We start from the raw sequence: 16801 nt of genomic DNA, 5'->3' as shown, positions 1-16801 counted from the left end.
GTCTTTTTCTGTGAAAAATGTGATTTATTATTACTATGTAATAATTAGTTGGATCTATCTCTTTCTTCATACTTATGTTCTGTAATCTTATCCTACACTTACTTTTAGATTAACTACTATAGATCGGATTTGTTTTGCAAAAGCTATAGCATTTATCTTCTGACTTATATAATACTAGCTGAGCGTCTTTTTTTTAAACGACTTTATTTGTGTTATTACATTTGTGTTCTGGCTAATCTTATCCACCAATATATGATTCATAAACACATATTTTCAATAACTTTCCACATCACCTTTGAGCTACTATATATTATTAACGCGTTTTTTTGTGGTATTCCCAGTATTTTAAATTCTTTAAAAGAGTCGTACTCTTGGTGACTTTTCCTGTTCAGATTTTCCTCATCAACCAAATCTTGAAGAATTATGTAAGAAATAGACGTAGAAAAGGCTGAAGAATATAATAGAATTATAAATAGCCCGATATCTCAAAATTGGCGGAAGTTAAAGCAACCACGGACATTTCTTTGGTTTTAATTGCAAACATCTGCACCTTTGTTATTCTTATTTTGTAGTACCTAGAAAATTATCTTGGCAGTCTTATTTCATCATTTGATGAAAGACCATTATCTAATTACTTGTACTGACTATCACTAAATAGCAATAACACTTGAGAAAACAATTTGAGGACAAAGTATATCTGGCAGTTTATATCTTGTTTTCCGCCTGCTATTGCTGCGTAATTCGTCTGCGTTTAAAACACGAATTGTTTTGTGAAGCTTTCATTTAGTATCTACTGTTCATTCCATCTAAATCATGTCGCCGCTCTTAGTCGTGATACTTGTGCTCCTCGTGACGTATAAACTATACAGATTTGCTTACGATAAACCGCCTAATACACCTCCAGGTAAGATAAATTAGATTTGTATAAATATTAAACTATTTTTTTTCAATTTCAATTTTTTTCAGTCTCAGACATGGAATATCGAATATCTTGTACTGCTTTTATTATTGCGTTTACTATTATTACTTATTATTACTTATTACTTATTATTACTTATTACTTATTATTACAATTAAATGTTCTCTTTCTAACTCAAATTATTAAAAAAGGCTTTTTTATTATATTTTAAATTATTCTTAACTGTTTAACAAATGTCTCTATTATGTAAAAAGAATTCTGTCTAATTAAGTTTTCAATGAATTTTGAATAATCGTTTTATTTTTATGGAACTTTTGCGAGATAGGTATTATCAGAATTCCAATAGGAGGATCTTACTGGATGTTATTGTGGGGAAATTATAAATTTCCACACTTAACTATTGACTATTACGTGAAGAAACTAAAGTCAAAGATTATTGGCTGCTACATGGGTGATTACTTTACAGTAATAGTTAACGATTACGACAGCATAAAAGAAGTACTCACAAGAGATGAATTTAGTGCGCGAATTACAGATGTGGATTTTATAAAGGATCGAGCTTTCGGAAAGGAATTAGGTAATGAAAAATATAATTATTTGTTCACTTTTCGTTGTATATGCAATACATTATACGCAATATAATTCTATATGATTATATGTTTCTTCGAGATTGGCGACATTTTACGCGATAACAATAATTAAAGTGTAAATAATGAACTTTTACAATGAGATAATAAATACTGTCAAATTACACGCAGGTATATTTTTCATCGACGGCGAAAAATGGCAGGAACAAAGGAGATTCGCCCTTCGCCACATGCGCGATTTTGGATTCGGTCGACGCCAGGAGAAGCTCGAGAGCGAGATTATGGACGAGATGTCCCTATTCCTCGAAATACTCAAGAGCGGACCCGCTTACGCTGGAGAGAAGGTGCGGTTGCGACGAATCGAAGCTGTCTCGATCATAGACGTCCACCGACGTCTGTATATTCCCGTCGTGAAACGCCGCGTTTACTAGATACGCCAGTCTTTTTTTGTCCTGTGGCCGTTGCAGATTCCGTACAGTTAAGACCATGGACACTTCGGCCAACGGGTTATCCATCCCCTCGTCCACCAGCTTCAGCACCTGGTAAAAGGACGTTTCTCCCTCGCGCTTGCTCGTACAGCACGATCTCTTCCAGAATACGGTCCCGCGCTCGCATCTCCTCCTCGGTGTAAGGCCTTACGGCCGGCGTCATGTCGTTCAAGTCTTCCTCAGGCGATCTTAACAAACGCTCGTCGCGTACGCCCATCTGCAGCAGGTGCTGTCTATACGCCTGGATCTTGTCGAGCGTTATTTCCTCTCTTCTTTTTATTTCCTGCGATAGCTGTATATAGCGGATCTAGATCTGGATCCATTATTTCAGTGTCTACACACTTCTTCTTGGTAAACAATGAATCCGATCAATAACTGGGTTCGAAACGGCCGGGCATCTACACACGCTTCTGTGCCTCTACCAGTCGGTGTCTGACCATCTCATCGTCCTATACCACTGTATGGACTGCACAACGCAAGTGAAAGAAGCACAGCAGGTGTTCACGGCCAATATCCGTCTTTTTCTAGTCAAGTCCGTAACATCTTTCCGCAAAGCGGAGATCCTGTACAAAGCATGTTTTTTTAGTGAAAATTACATAAGTAATAGTGATTCGTTTATTTCATGCACAATTTATATTTTTATTGATTTTGGAACAAAAGAGATTTTCTTCTCTCAGATTCTTCGTCGCGGTTCACCACATGGCAAAGAAAACGAAGTACATACCACACTTTCACAGTTACGTTCTTGAACGATCGAATATTGATTAATCAGATCTCCTCCAGAAATCTCCTCAGATCATAGAGACAGAGATAATTCGTGCATTTGCAATCTCATTTATCTTTTGAGGACTCTGTTTGGTATACGAGCAAAACAAGGACGATGCAATCCATTATCCCTGTAGGTCGCTGAACCATCCCTCGTCGCCGCGAGTTTGACGTTTCCACGCGCTGCCTGGTGACCCGCCGTCGATGTTCGTGCACGTGTCGCCCTTTTCATCCGCTGCGCGCGTTTCGCTTCGTTGTAAAATATATAAAAATCTTTTAGCGAAGAAAAATAAAGAAAAGGGGATTTCATTATTCGTAGGAAATTCTAAAGGGCAACTTGGCGCTCTTCCCGGACATTCTGTACGCACCGGCGGGTAACAACATATGGAATATTATGTTCGGTCACAGATTTAACAGAAACGAGCACGATGTCCCGCGACGTCTCTGTCGTGCGGCTGTAATGCTGCTAAGAGCAAACGACACGACCGGGGGGGCGATTTTTCAGCGACCATTCTTGAAACACTTTGGTAATACGTTTGGCTACAAAAACCACATGAAGGCAAACAGCATAATGACAGATATTATCAGGGTAAGTGGTTTGGCAAACAGTTATAATTGAAATTCACACGCATCGAATTTCGATTGCCAAGGGTGCATTTAAAATCACTATGTTTAAATCGTATGCTCTCAAAATTTTAAATCGCGTAGCGCTTTATCGGCTTGCTTAGAATTCATATTTAATTTTTATATCAAACCGAGAAGAATTTGCAGTATAAGCAAGCCTTTTTAAAAATAAATTTTAGATAAATCTAAAATTTCTGTATCTATATCGAGTTTTATACTTAGCAGGTTTTAATTTAACAATTTTCAGTTTTGATGGAATTAATAAACATGGCACATGAATATGAAATAAAAAAACACCTCAGTTAAAAAATATGATTGTATTTTATTCTTTAGAAATATATAGAGTACCACAAACCTACTCTCACCGAGAATGACGACCGGGGATTTGTCGATAGATATCTAAAGAAATTGAAGGAGGAGAATAAATTAGATAGTTTCACGGAGGAACAATTAATCATTTTGTTAATTGATATGATGGCTCCCGCTTCCTCTGCGGTACCAAGCACTATTACACATGTTATCAAGTACGTGATGCACCATCCCAGAGTTATGAAAAAAATACAAAATGAGATAGATAATGTTGTCGGGACTGGACGACTGGTCACGTGGGAAGATAGGAAACAGTGAGTTATTATTGTACACTCGAGGGAGACAGAATAATTCCTCTTTAATTATATTACCGATAAATAACAAAAACAAGAATGTTAATATAAAATATCTTATCAATGGGTATACAAAACTGCAAATTAATGTTTTATACTTTATAAAATAAAAATGAATATATATATACCGCAAATTGTTATTTTCAATTTTATAAAAGAGAATTTTATTTGGGTTCCTAAGAAAACATGTTTGTCAATAATTTAATTTAATAATCTTATTGATTACATTATATTATTGATATTATCTCGTTTTACATTTCATTAAAAAAAGAAAAGCTTGCAAGAAACACAATTTATCAATACGCATTGCATATTTTCTTATCAAAATAAAAAAACATGAGCTGTTTTATGAAATTTAAAATAATGCATAGGCTTTGCATAGAGGAAAGAAATATTGCAATACGCTGCACGAAAATAAACTGGAAAACAGTTTACTTTTTCTTTATATAAAAAAATTCAGATTAGTTCAGATTTTTTTACATAAAAAGTATTACTATCACTTTCAAAAGTTAACATAGGTTCAATTTCAATTATACTATGTTCAACAATGCAGATATCCATTCTCATTTCGTTTTAGTTTGCCCTATGTGGAGGCGACAATACGAGAAACGATGAGACTTGAAACAGTCGCGCCTCTTAGCACGGCTCACAGGTGTAAGGAAAAAACCACATTAGGAGGCTACGAGATACCGGCGAACACAACGGTTTTCACTAACTTGGCGGCGATGCATCATGATCCCGACTTATGGGACGAGCCTGAAATTTTCAGACCGGAAAGATTTCTGAAGGAGGACGGTCAATTAGGCAAAGATACTTCACTCCCCTTCGGTGCCGGTAAATCGATATACATATACATGATCTAGTGAAATCCAGCAAATTCTGCTGAATTTTTTCATCTATCAGATTAAATTTAATGATAATAATAATAATAATAATGAATTTATTTCTATACTTTTGTATAGGTCATCGGCTGTGCGCAGGAGAAACTTTTGCCAGATTCACCTTGTTCGGGACATTGGCTCTTCTGTTACAGAATTTTAACTTCTTCTTCGTTGAAGGTGAACCGTCAAGCCTTCAAGATAAGCTGTCGGGCTTGCTCGTCACTCCCAAAGAGCTGTGGATACGCTTAGAATTGCGTTAATATTCGTTATTTTCTCGATAATAAGCAATCTCAAATAAGTGATAGGCACATCACGTGCTGTTCTTTCGTGTCTCAGTTAGTGCGCAAATTAGAATTTATTACATAACACCAATACGGAAAACATGTATATCATGCATTTGATAACAGACAAAATTTCTTTGATAAAAATATAATAACATGTTTGTTGGTAAACTTTCGCGTACGATTAATTTAGTTTAACCTTATCATGTATTTTTTAGCTGTCGGCAGAGTTGCGAAATTAATTTAAGATAATTGAAATGCGCAGTTTAAATGCGCTTATCGTTAGGTCAATTAGAAAAGAGAAAACTACGTATTTCCAGTATCGTAATGCACTCAAATATTACAAATTTATTTCACACGTGAGATAAAAGCAATTACAACGTGCCACACGAAGAATTACAACAAAATTGATCTTTTCGGGTTTTATAATATAATATGCTGCCGCGTTTACCGAGTAAAAGCGGAGAAAAATTGATGATGATTTAACACATGCTACATAAAGATAGCGGGTCACAAACAGTGACTTTATGTAAACAGCATCACTTTAATAAATGTGTAATTACCTGAGAAACAAAAATGAGAATATTCTTAAAAAAAAAAACGCCGTTTTTTTCAACACCATGATGTCTTTCAAAAATTTGAGATTTATAGCTACAGATAATGCCTCTCACAATTGCCGTTGTAATCAAGCAATTACGTGTCTCAAACCTTTGAGAACAGAGAATGTTATATCGCTTATTATACTTTTGTTCTCGATGGTCCTGTATTATAGAGTATTCACCTTCGATATCGTATCTTGACATGAAAATCGAGACAAAATATTCAATATAAATTTTCACGAAAATTCTAATAAGATTTTTAATTCAATTTTTAAACTATTGATTCGAATTTTTTATGTACGATTAGTAAACTGCGCATTCCCCTAGAGACAGTCAGATTTGTCGCAAAACAAACGTTTTAAATTTATCGAGCAGCTTTATTCTCTGTGTACCAAAACGTACAGTCCAAGACATGCTAATACTGCATACTTAAATTTAGGATATTCGTTCATGTATATAGTGACCATGCCGACGTGCGGTAGGAAGCCTCTCGCTCGGCCGACCACGTCCTTGTGCGTCAACCAGAGCTGACCAGGCGCGTACAGGCCTCGATCGTCCACAGAATTGTTGTCGCCTTTCGTGAGAAACTTGACAGTGTTATTTTGGTCACCCCTGGAAATTTTACGCCTGTTAGAATCGTTTTCTATAAAATTTACGTTTCATGTGAACGAGATGCGTTGCGAGAATCCTTACTTTTCATGAAGTTTAAGTACTCTGTGCACAATAGGTATGTCTCTGCCCTCGACTTTGAAAACTACGATCTCGCCCACTCTCACTGGCTCGTCCTTATAATTGGTGAGGAAGAGCAAGTCGCCTCTGTGAAACGCAGGCTCCATACTACCACTGTAAAAAGAAATTGGCAAACGCCAAGTCAGTACTAGTCTGTCAAATATTATTGATCCACATTCCTTGTTACGCTTGCTAAGTTATACTAGTAACATGCACTCTACAGGGTGATTCATAAGTACATGTAAATACTTTGTGGCTGTAATGTAGAGGTGAAAATAAGACTAAAATGTTCTAGACAATTTTTTCTGAAAAATCCTTAGTTTCATAGTTATGATGCAATACATAATGTAATACCTTGCTAGGCATAAATGAGGGCAGTACAAGCCTTAGGACTTGTCATGTCCTTCAACATAGTAGATGTTTGTCATCTCTACAGTTGTGCTACTACAACTCCAGCCTACTGACTGACTAAAACTATAGGATTAAAACTTAAACAGACCTGGTGTAATCAACTGTAGTGAGGTGTAAGAATAACAAACATCTACTCATATTGTTTATGCCTAGCAAGGTATTACATTATAGGCCTGTTCGTTTTCGCTGCGCTTCTGAACTAGTGCAATAAGTTGGAATGAAACTGTGGTGTATTCAGGATTGGAACACAAGGCTATCATTGAACAACGTTTATTACTACTATATACATCGTGCTTAGGAGCGTGCGGTGTGCGCTTTGCTAGCCGACTGTGAACTGAACTCGCCGTCGCTCGGCGCTGCTCCGCTCACACCGTCGCAGCGTGTCAGTGTTATTGTTCGCTACCGTACACGGTCGCGCTCCGTGATTCATCACGTTATTGTTCGCTACCGTACACGGTCGCTCTCCGTGATACATCACAAAAACAAATATATTTGCTTTTATTCTAGCTTATTGCACTGGTTCAGCGAAGTAAGGCGAAAACGAACAGGGGCTCTATTCTTGAATTTATTCGCAAGAGAAACGTATGCGCAAATGTTGTTCTTACAGAAAAGTTGCAAGTCGATTGGCTATTGCATAGCTTTTAACCAATCAATTTGCAACGTTTCTGTAAGAGCAGAATTTTCGCATTTTCGTTTCTCTTGCGAATGAGTTCAAGAATCGAGCCCCATAGGCCTCATGTATTTCAGAAAAAGTTGTATAGAACATTTTAGTTTTATTTGTACCTCTACATTACACCCACAAAGTATTTACATATACTTCTAAATCACTCTGTATAATATTTGAACAGTTATACAAGCATTATCAAGTCTCTTGTTTAATACATATCGCTAACTCCATATTTTGTACACCATATGCAACAACAAGGAATGTTTGTATTTCACAACAAAACACGTTTAGCACATGTTATGTCATTTACGAAAGTGAGCAGTATCGATTTCAGCTTCGGCGAATTCGGCGATGACGGCCGAATTAAAAATTAATTCAGAACGCGCTATATGCAGACGGAATTTTAGGTTAGGTGCGCTCCGTACCTCAATACGACGACGATAGGGCTCTCGCTGCCGGTGACTACCATCAGGCCTTTCCATATCATCAGTGCCGAGGACACTATCATGCCAAAGCTCAGCACTTGATACAGAAACTGAAAGTCAGAGGGTACAACGTCAATATCCAGCCATATGTGACCGTCATCGAGCCGCGACGATCGTCGTCGTCGCGAGGGGGTGACTTACCTGGCGCTTGTTCATACGCCGCACATCGTCGAATATCGACTGCAGCAGCATGATGGAAAGCTGGACGCGCGCGGGTCAACGGTGATCGAGAATGTTTTTTTCCAGCTTCGTTGCTTCGAGCGCGACCCGGCTAGTCCGGCTACCTCAGGCTACCTGTGCCTGCCTGTGCCGTGCGTCCTGTCCACAGTCAGCCACAGTGTCCACCGCCACACGGCCACAGTATCGTGCGCGACTAGCGCGACCACGTCACACGTCAGTCGTCACGTAAACACGGTGAACGGAACGGAGGGAACTCAAGAACTCAGGAACTCAGGGAACGACGAATCGATAGAGAACAAGAGAACCAGTGGAACGGCCGTTAAACCTGGATCACATAACATGTATAGACAGATAAACCTGTTAGGAAGACTGCGCGTTTACACACGACGGGAAAAATTGAGAAATGAGGGTAAAAGAAACGGAGGATAATACATTTTAAAAACGGAATCCAGCGACTTCAAAATCCCTTCGAAACTTTTTATGCGATTAAACTCTATATTTTGAATTTTTCTGATTTTTTGCTCGTCATATTGAATTTTCCATTAACGTACGTAACATAAGACTAATTACGTTACGTTCTTCTTTGTGCGCGTTGCCATAAGATTGGCTCGCGTGTCGCGTGACGCAATATTCTCACGTAAGGCGTAAGACGCTACGGCAATGTTCGTGCACTGGCCCTAACATAGATCAACGCACAAGAAACGTATAACACCGTAACGGCCGTAACCAATACGTTTCTTGTGCGTTGGCTTACGTTACGTTATGCTACGTGACCATACGAGAGTCTTGTGCGGTGGCTCTAAATCTCGCCTCGTCTCGTCTCGTCTCGCGGCATTTATTATATATTATTATTAAAATAATTAAAATTAAAAAAGTTTCTCAAAATTTTTTAAAATAATAAAATAGTTCTTTGTAAATATAAAATATTGCAAGCACATGCTTTGTGCTTTTTTAAAATAAAAATTTCATTTTAACAGTACATCGTTATTATTATCTAATTTAATATTTTAAAGAAAAACCAGTTTTTCACATTTTTTTTAAATAGAGAAATGTTTCTTTGCAAACCTTCGATCGCGAGCACGTGTGTTCAATATGCCACCATACGTGATAGAAGAACAAAGAGCACACGTGCACGAGCATCAAAGAAAAAGAAATTGCAAGATTTTAATTGCTCCGGAAATTGAACTTGGAAACAAAAAATTAATCAACTACTTAAACTGTTTTCTATTGATTTTTATACTACTTACTGTTTATCAGCAAAACAGATTTTTTCCGTATAATGAAAAAAATCGTGAAAGAGATGTTGGAACATGCAGCTGTTGGTGCGCTTCCTTGACTGTATAACCGTAGACTGGGACTGCCCTTTTTAACTACATAACCATGGACCAGTAAAGGCCATCGCACACAAAATTGCATAAGCATAGCATAAGACAGCTGGACCAATGAGCATCTTATGTAAATTAATATGGCGACTTTATACTGGATGCTCGTTGGTTTTTTTTATATACTCTTTATATAATAATGCAGTCAGCTAAATAGCCCGATTTTGCATTTTTGCTCTTAAAAATTTTTAATAAATAAAATACGGACTCGCAGCTAACCCAACCCGACAGAGGGATCTCCACCGTGACTCCTGCCGACCCTTTTCCAACCAATGGAATGCTTTTGTAGCATCTTCAGTATACAAGACGACTTTACATATAGGGTCCGTTCCGTTTCACGCATATGCGCGCACTTATCTATAGCATACGTAACGTTTACTATAGAAAATGCACGCATATGCGTGAAACGGAACGGACCCATAACATCGGACTGTGAATTGTGAATACCACTTTATGATCTAATCTAACGTATTTACGTCAGCGGCAGCCAGCAATTCAACAACAATACAGGTTTTATATTCTAACGTTTCTCTAACACTTACGTAGCAACAACGCTTAAGTCATAAATATGGTAATTTCCACTTGAAGTACGAGCAAATGGAAATTTGCGCATTGGATAACTGACGAGTATCATTTAATTATTTCTTTCAGATGCAGAGCGTCGTAGGAAAATTGCATTATTCGAGTGTTGGTGCTACAATCGCACGTGCCACTACTGCTACTGTTAGGTGCTTATCGACGTCGGGATCTGTCACAGGTGAAGCTGCAACTTTCGCATCGTTGATGCAGTCGCTAAAGATTTTACTTGTTTTCCATGCAAATATATAAACATATTTCTGCAAGTCATAAAAATGTTAAATATTTTTTGTCTGGAGTACAGTAATATTTTTCTTCTTAGCTTAGCTTATTAATTTGTGATATATTGTAAAAGGAATATCCTCCTTTTGTTAGATATATTTATTTTGTTCTTTTTCTAAATTGCAAATAGATCCTAAATTAATCCTGCAATTCCAGCATCTAAAGAAGCAGCTAATACTCAAACAATCATGGATGAGGTTCTCATAAAAGATGTACGTTTGTGTATTATTGTATTCATTTGTATTTCAGAATTTCTATCTTTGCCAGATACTATTAATTTATCAGAACTAATTAAGATCATATTAATTATGTACAGGTTGGGGATAACGGCGTGATAGTTTTAAATCGACCCAAGGCGTTGAACGCCATAAATTTCTCCATGGTCCAGAAAATACATTCTGCTCTCAAACAATGGGAATCTTCCAAGAAGCTGGTAATAATAGAAGGTGCTGGTGAGAAAGCGTTTTGTGCTGGCGGTGACGTTAAATCGCTCGTCTTGGCATTGAATGAACCGAAAGGGGAACGTTTGGGCGAGGAGTTTTTCAGAACGGAGTATACGTAAGTCGCAAAAGTGTCTGTTCAGGAAGAAATGCATCTTTTGTCTGTTTATAAAATAATTCTTTTTTTTTTGCTTCTAGCTTAAATCATTTGATTGGAACATATAAGACGCCTTACATCGCCATTATCAATGGGATAACAATGGGAGGCGGTGTCGGATTATCTGTCCATGGCAAATACAGAATCGCCACGGAGAAAACTCTCTTTGCTATGCCGGAAACGGCGATAGGACTGTTTCCCGATGTCGGCGCGACTTATTTTTTGTCTAGATTGAAGGGAAGACTCGGTATCTACCTGGGTCTGACAGGACATAGATTAAAAGGTATAAACGTTTAATTATATTCTGTTATATTCAATCCTATATATATGCATGTACACGCGCATTTATAAAATGCGTTTTTACATATCGCTCATTTGCTACAACAATGACATAACTCAGAAAACAAAATGAAAATATTAAAAATTTTAAATGCGATTTTGGTGCAATAACTGATTGTAGAGGAAAAATATCTAGCTATATACTAGCTCTATATTCAGTGTATTGAATTTTCACCCTTCTTTTGCAAACAGTTCAAAAATGGCAATTTTTGAATTATGTCAGTGTGTAGTAAATGAGCGATATATTATATGCGTTTATAAATATATATTTTATTAAGGTGTCGACGTTCTCCTTGCCGGAATCGCCACGCATTTTGTACCATCGGAGAAAATTGCGGATTTAAAACGTGATTTGTTAACGTTGCGTGAAATCGACACAGAAAAAATCGAGCCTATTTTAAACAAATATCAACCAAAATTAAATCGCGAATTCAGCTTGGCGCCTCATATGTCGCAGATAGAAAATTGTTTCTCTGCTCCATCTGTTGAAGAGATAATCGAAAGGTAAAACCCAGAAATTCCAATTAATTGAATTAATATTTTTCCTTTTGTAATACAGCAGTATGTAATCTTTTTGTACAAAGATTAAAAAACAATAATTCGGATTGGGCACAAAAGAACGTAGAAGTACTACTCAAAATGTCTCCGTCTTCTCTCAAAGTTACTAAGAAAGCGATCGACGAAGGAAAAGGAAAATCTTTAGCGGATTGTTTGAAGATCGAATATAGATTGGCCTGTACCGCTCTGAGAAGAGATGGTGATTTCTACGAAGGTATAAGATAAAATTTAGCATTCATTTTACAAATCTTGTTCCTCGATCAATATTTCAACTTAATTTTAGGTGTTAGAGCTCTGCTAGTCGACAAAGATCAGAAACCAGTATGGAAGCCGATATCCTTGGCTGATGTAACGGATGAATATGTAAATAAACGATTCGCGGCACTTCCTGCGGACAAAGAATTGCAGTTGTGCACCAGCAAACTATAGGAATTAAGAGAAGTTTTTATACATACTGTGAACATATTGTTATGAAAATAGTTCCTAAAGACTTTATTTTTGTACCCTCATTTTGTACAGATTGAGATTTATATTAAAATTGATATCGTTAACTTTTTCAGGTTTAATTTCCTATATTTTTCGCAACAAATTTATACCGTAAATCTATTTTTTTTTTTAAATGGCGCACCATATGATTGTGTAAAATATGAAACATGTTTTGTTGGTGTAAAAAAATGAAGAAAACACAAGTACTTACAACCTAAGTACCATCACGTAAAATACTCGTTTTCGTGTTTGCAACTTCAATTTTTATTTTGGAAACAACTCCAAGATTTATTAAGGTTCACCACCAACAAATTAAACAAAATTTTCCCGCTATCTACATAATTTATGAACAGTTTCAACTTATAACGATAACTTAATTTATAGATCATATATAATTGAAGATTTTTCTGGAATATTAAGCATGATATATGCTTGTTTTTAAACGATATATCAGCTACAATTGAAATATACAATTCAAAAATTTGCTAAGAAATGATATCATTTCTATTAATTTTATTAGTTCTACTTAATAATTTCAACTAGATTTTCGTAACCATTGCCAAAAAAAGAAATTACTCGTACATATCCTGCACCCCCTGAATGGATTTCAAAGAATATACAAAATGTTGGCACAAATACAAGACTGTATAAGTAAAAATACAACATAAAAAATTAAACACCAGCAATTATAAATATAAAACAGCATTCAGCAGCGTCATTCAACGATTCTAACAATTATTACTTTAAATTAAACGAAAAGAAAGATAAAGAGCACATGTAGAGACAATATCAATTAACAAATCAGCATAACTTTCGTAAATTACATACTGTAAGCTCTCAACTTTCCAGAAGCCACGACACATATAATTGTGTATGATACATTACTTTGCATTATGACATTTTTTAAAGAGAATGCCACTAAACATAAATCACCAAAAATAAATCTACAAAACACTTGGAATTCTTAAATAGTTTATTAGTTTTATTTTATCAAAATGTTTTTTATTTCATTCTTCAGCACGTATTAATGATCATTCCCCTAATGTGACTCGTAAAATGATAGGTTTCCATAGAATCCGTATGGAGCTCGAAGCATTGAAAAGAAAGAGATGATGTTTGCCGGGCTTTTCGTGTACCAACATCAAAGAAAGGAAATCTGTCCTATTTTGCGCGTACAATGTTCTCGAGAATATTCGTCTCGTGTCTCTATTTGGGAAAATCGTCTTAAATTTCGATTACTGCGTGTTCTTTTTTTTTCGATGAAACGGTATTTCCTCTCCTACTACTGAATTCATGTGAAGATTACAGTCCCGGTAGCGGCACCGTTACCAACAGGAAAGGGAAATGTATGATGAAACTGTTGAGAATCTGTCATGTATATAATAATATATACGTTCAATCGATATACTGTGCAAGCCAACGGAAGCCTTCCCCATATCCCTGTCGCTTCAGGACTGAGCACATGAACAGTTCCAGCGGACGGCCGGGTATCTCGCTGCGAGCAATTTTACCCTAAAAAATTTTCAATTGTATGAATAAAAATTCTATCAATTTAATAATGTAATTCTTATATCAATATAGTAAACTAAGTAGACCGTTGTTTCGATTTGCATGGCTGTACCTTTCCTGTTGTCTGTCCATACAGATTAAAGAAGTTTCTGAGTTCATCTTCAGAAGCCGCGGATGGTTTGTCAATTTTATTGCCTAGCACGAGAACCGGACACGCGCTAAGTTGCTCGTCAGTCAACAACGCATCCAGCTCAGCTTTTGATTCTGGTAACCTTGTTCTGTCGCTTGCGTCGACGAGGAACACTATCGCGTCGACAGCTGGGAAATAATCCTTCCATACGCGACGTGCTGCAGGAATACAATTTGCAAAGGTATGAGCAACTGTTTAAAATAAAACATTTCATAAGATGTACATTTCTCTTGCGTACCTTGAGTATGACCACCGAGATCAAAGGTTGTGAATCTCATATTTCCGATAGACAATTCTTCAGATGCTAGAACATAAAGTAAATCATTAATGACAACTCAGTAAAATTTTGATTTTGATTATTTATTCGTTGTAGCATAACAAAGATATAGTCTGTAAAGAAGTTTAGCTTATATTTTGTGCTTTAAAATAAATTACATATTTATTTTATATTTAATCATGTAAATATTAGCAAAATTAAAGTTCCCATTGAAAGATGATTAAATCATTAGGAAAGAATCATGGCTACCTACGTATACAATAGTATATATTTTTATAAAATAGGATATATAGAGTGTTTAAATAGGATTAAGATGTGTGTGTGTGTGTGTGTGTGTGTGTGTGTGTGTACAATAAAATAATGTAAAATTAGTTACTTGGATGTAATGTAGGTACATGTTGAGCTAAACGATCATCCTTGAGCATATGAAGCAGCGTGGTTTTGCCCGCGTTATCCAAACCCAGGAAGAGAAGCTTGCCACTCTTCTTCCATAATCCTGAAGCCAACAAGGAAAGTTCATATAAATCAAATGTGCAACAAATTTACAGAGAATTAGAACTTTTGTACAGATTTGCGCTGCTGTAAGAAATGCTACGAGGAATGTAACAAGGAACATAGTATAGAATTAGATAAACTAAGTTTTCCATAACAAATTATATAAGGTATGTCTATCCACTTAATCAGATAACAAGCATAATGACAAGATACTTGTATAATTGAGAAGTATTATCCTAGTAAAAATGATTAAGATTTTGAAGGGCCTTGTCCTACAATTGTCTTCCCCAATAAAAGATGAAACTACATCAATATTATATCAATATCTCAGACAATCGTTCCGATGATGGAATCTTGTCAGTAACATATCTATCATCTCTGAATACCATCGTGACAGTGCAATTACAGTAATCAGATTGAATTCCTTGAATCTTGACTGGAGCAGCGATTACAAAGGGGTGAATTAACGCAGGAAGAATTCTACCTACCAAGATAATTCAGCACTCCAGCGAACCAGTCCCAAATAAACATATTTGTAGCTGCGATAATGCGACGTCTACCGTGCTGCGTGTGTGTTAACTAACGAATGACTCTGCAACAATAGCAACAAAGGCAAGTTAACGAGATATCACCGTCTGCCAACGTGACTCGAGCGACTGGCTCGACGCGGCTCGACTCTTTTTAAAACTGCCCTCGCAACCTTGAACTTTCTACAGAGGGATCGAGGTGCGAGGTAAGTACGTCGTCGTCGACGTCGTCGAGCGTGTCCCGACAATCCGATTCCTCTCGGCTGCACTTGCCTCCACCTTCCCGAGCCTCGTGTTCCCCGCTGACAGCCTGATCAGCCAGCCCGTTCAACTCTATACGCGACAAGTGTAGAGAAGTGCAGACGAGGCGGAACGGAATTACGATGTGGAATTTATGACGATTCGCTCTTCTCCACCGCCATATGATTGACGAGTCATTAATTAATCCAAGACGACGGGCTCACCAGATCACACCAGATCTCCGTCTCTCTCTCTCTCTCTCTCTCTTTTTCCCTCTTTCCCTCTCGTTTACTGACACTAGGCAATTATACGCTTCTCACGTCTCTCTTTCTCTCGCGCTTTTCGAGATGCGACGGTCGACGGCCGATCTTTCGGAGAATTCTTTCGCGCGCGCGTCACGTTGAAAAGCGACGGCCGGAGGCCCGTTATTTACTTGCGTCGACGTATGTTTCACGTACCCACTGTGAAAAAAGCGAAACGGCGGCTGCGGGGACGGAGAAAAGTGCTTTTCCTCCCATAGAAAGAGCAGCCCGACCACAGAGCCCTGTTGGCTGGCACTGCTGGCAGTTGGCACTGGGCCTGGGTGACATCTACTTCCGTTCGCCATGTTGCGCGAAATAATTGCTGCATCATAAGACCTCCCGTAACTTAGCCGGTCAACTTCGACTTTATTAATTTTTTTTTTTTTTAATCGTTTGTTGGTCGTTTGTTGGTGATTGTTGGCCTAATTACAACGTTTGTTGGTTCTTAATTGTTTTTTAAATTAAAAAAGAAAAATTAGCCTTAAGTTAGCCGGAAAAATTTTATTTTTAATTTAAAAAAAGCCTAATCGATGCGTAATTGTTTGCTGATGATTGTTGGTCTAATTTTAGCGTTTGTTGGTTTATTATTAGTCTTAAAAACGAAAAAAAACGAAAAATTATCTCACATTAAAGTAATCGAAGATTGGTTTATTTGCCTACGACTTAAGGTTTATTTCTATCAATTTAAGGCTAACATCTGTAAAACTGGCTATGAATACGGGCCTTAACATCGGCAGAAAATCATTCGTATGTATTTAGCCGG

The 16801-nt window shown here is 37.1% G+C and overlaps 4 protein-coding genes across 8 annotated transcripts; 2 read left to right on the top strand and 2 right to left on the bottom strand.

Moving 5' to 3' along the window:
- Nucleotides 1–676: 676 nt before the first annotated feature.
- Nucleotides 677–5378, top strand: LOC139774990 (probable cytochrome P450 304a1). The gene is made up of 7 exons (XM_071710606.1): nucleotides 677–904; nucleotides 1245–1496; nucleotides 1678–1850; nucleotides 3079–3348; nucleotides 3717–4006; nucleotides 4623–4879; nucleotides 5008–5378. Exons 1-7 carry the CDS (start codon nucleotides 814–816, stop codon nucleotides 5184–5186), a joined length of 1512 nt encoding a protein of 503 aa, XP_071566707.1. The 5' UTR covers nucleotides 677–813; the 3' UTR covers nucleotides 5187–5378.
- Nucleotides 5379–5520: 142 nt separating this feature from the next.
- On the bottom strand, nucleotides 5521–8381 carry Twr (signal peptidase complex catalytic subunit SEC11 homolog C twr). The gene is made up of 4 exons (XM_071710625.1): nucleotides 8240–8381; nucleotides 8039–8148; nucleotides 6500–6649; nucleotides 5521–6418 (listed from the first exon to the last, which is right to left on the bottom strand). The coding sequence occupies exons 1-4, from the start codon at nucleotides 8288–8290 to the stop codon at nucleotides 6184–6186; spliced, it is 546 nt and encodes a 181-aa protein (XP_071566726.1). The 5' UTR covers nucleotides 8291–8381; the 3' UTR covers nucleotides 5521–6183.
- A 173-nt stretch (nucleotides 8382–8554) lies between these two features.
- On the top strand, nucleotides 8555–12563 carry Hibch (3-hydroxyisobutyryl-CoA hydrolase). Of its 3 annotated transcripts, XM_071710617.1 has the most exons (9): nucleotides 8555–8687; nucleotides 10142–10170; nucleotides 10312–10417; nucleotides 10675–10730; nucleotides 10835–11076; nucleotides 11157–11398; nucleotides 11733–11958; nucleotides 12039–12226; nucleotides 12296–12563. In XM_071710617.1, exons 1-9 carry the CDS (start codon nucleotides 8618–8620, stop codon nucleotides 12439–12441), a joined length of 1305 nt encoding a protein of 434 aa, XP_071566718.1. In that variant the 5' UTR covers nucleotides 8555–8617; the 3' UTR covers nucleotides 12442–12563. The 3 variants fall into 3 exon arrangements, with proteins under 3 accessions (XP_071566718.1, XP_071566717.1, XP_071566719.1); XM_071710616.1 differs by lacking the exon at nucleotides 8555–8687 and having other exon boundaries at nucleotides 10011–10231; XM_071710618.1 differs by lacking the exons at nucleotides 8555–8687; nucleotides 10142–10170 and having other exon boundaries at nucleotides 10316–10417; nucleotides 10649–10730.
- A 191-nt stretch (nucleotides 12564–12754) lies between these two features.
- On the bottom strand, nucleotides 12755–16353 carry Sar1 (Secretion-associated Ras-related 1). Of its 3 annotated transcripts, none has more exons than XM_071710621.1 (6): nucleotides 16195–16353; nucleotides 15458–15561; nucleotides 14851–14970; nucleotides 14436–14501; nucleotides 14120–14355; nucleotides 12755–14010 (listed from the first exon to the last, which is right to left on the bottom strand). In XM_071710621.1, the coding sequence occupies exons 2-6, from the start codon at nucleotides 15498–15500 to the stop codon at nucleotides 13894–13896; spliced, it is 582 nt and encodes a 193-aa protein (XP_071566722.1). In that variant the 5' UTR covers nucleotides 15501–15561; nucleotides 16195–16353; the 3' UTR covers nucleotides 12755–13893. The 3 variants fall into 3 exon arrangements, with proteins under 3 accessions (XP_071566722.1, XP_071566724.1, XP_071566723.1); XM_071710623.1 differs by lacking the exon at nucleotides 16195–16353 and adding an exon at nucleotides 15961–16179; XM_071710622.1 differs by lacking the exon at nucleotides 16195–16353 and adding an exon at nucleotides 15770–15926.
- Between the last annotated feature and the right edge of the window lie 448 nt (nucleotides 16354–16801).

Source organism: Temnothorax nylanderi, unplaced genomic scaffold, assembly GCF_030848795.1.
Source record: "Temnothorax nylanderi isolate EJ_2023f unplaced genomic scaffold, tnyl_v1.0 TNYL_tig0091_pilon, whole genome shotgun sequence".
NCBI lineage: Eukaryota > Metazoa > Arthropoda > Insecta > Hymenoptera > Formicidae > Temnothorax > Temnothorax nylanderi.
This window is presented reverse-complemented; position numbering and strand designations above follow the sequence as displayed.

Bases quoted from the DNA above. Each gene is read 5' to 3' on its own strand.
- Sar1 (XM_071710621.1), bottom strand. From the start codon at position 15,500: ATGTTTATTTGGGACTGGTTCGCTGGAGTGCTGAATTATCTTG. The intron at 14,502-14,850 runs GTAACTAATTTT...TTTATGTTCTAG, and splicing joins TGTACCTACATTACATCCAA to CATCTGAAGAATTGTCTATC. The intron at 14,011-14,119 runs GTACAGCCATGC...AAAATTTTTTAG, and splicing joins ATGGACAGACAACAGGAAAG to GGTAAAATTGCTCGCAGCGA.
- LOC139774990 (XM_071710606.1), top strand. From the start codon at position 814: ATGTCGCCGCTCTTAGTCGTGATACTTGTGCTCCTCGTGACGTATAAA. The intron at 1,851-3,078 runs GTGCGGTTGCGA...CATTATTCGTAG, and splicing joins CCGCTTACGCTGGAGAGAAG to GAAATTCTAAAGGGCAACTT. The intron at 3,349-3,716 runs GTAAGTGGTTTG...TTTATTCTTTAG, and splicing joins TAATGACAGATATTATCAGG to AAATATATAGAGTACCACAA.
- Twr (XM_071710625.1), bottom strand. From the start codon at position 8,290: ATGCTGCTGCAGTCGATATTCGACGATGTGCGGCGTATGAACAAGCGC. The intron at 6,650-8,038 runs GTACGGAGCGCA...TTCTTTTTACAG, and splicing joins CCTATCGTCGTCGTATTGAG to TGGTAGTATGGAGCCTGCGT. The intron at 6,419-6,499 runs GTAAGGATTCTC...TAAAATTTCCAG, and splicing joins GTACTTAAACTTCATGAAAA to GGGTGACCAAAATAACACTG.
- Hibch (XM_071710617.1), top strand. From the start codon at position 8,618: ATGTATAGACAGATAAACCTGTTAGGAAGACTGCGCGTTTACACACGA. The intron at 10,171-10,311 runs GTTTTATATTCT...TATTTCTTTCAG, and splicing joins GCAATTCAACAACAATACAG to ATGCAGAGCGTCGTAGGAAA. The intron at 11,959-12,038 runs GTAAAACCCAGA...TTTTGTACAAAG, and splicing joins GTTGAAGAGATAATCGAAAG to ATTAAAAAACAATAATTCGG.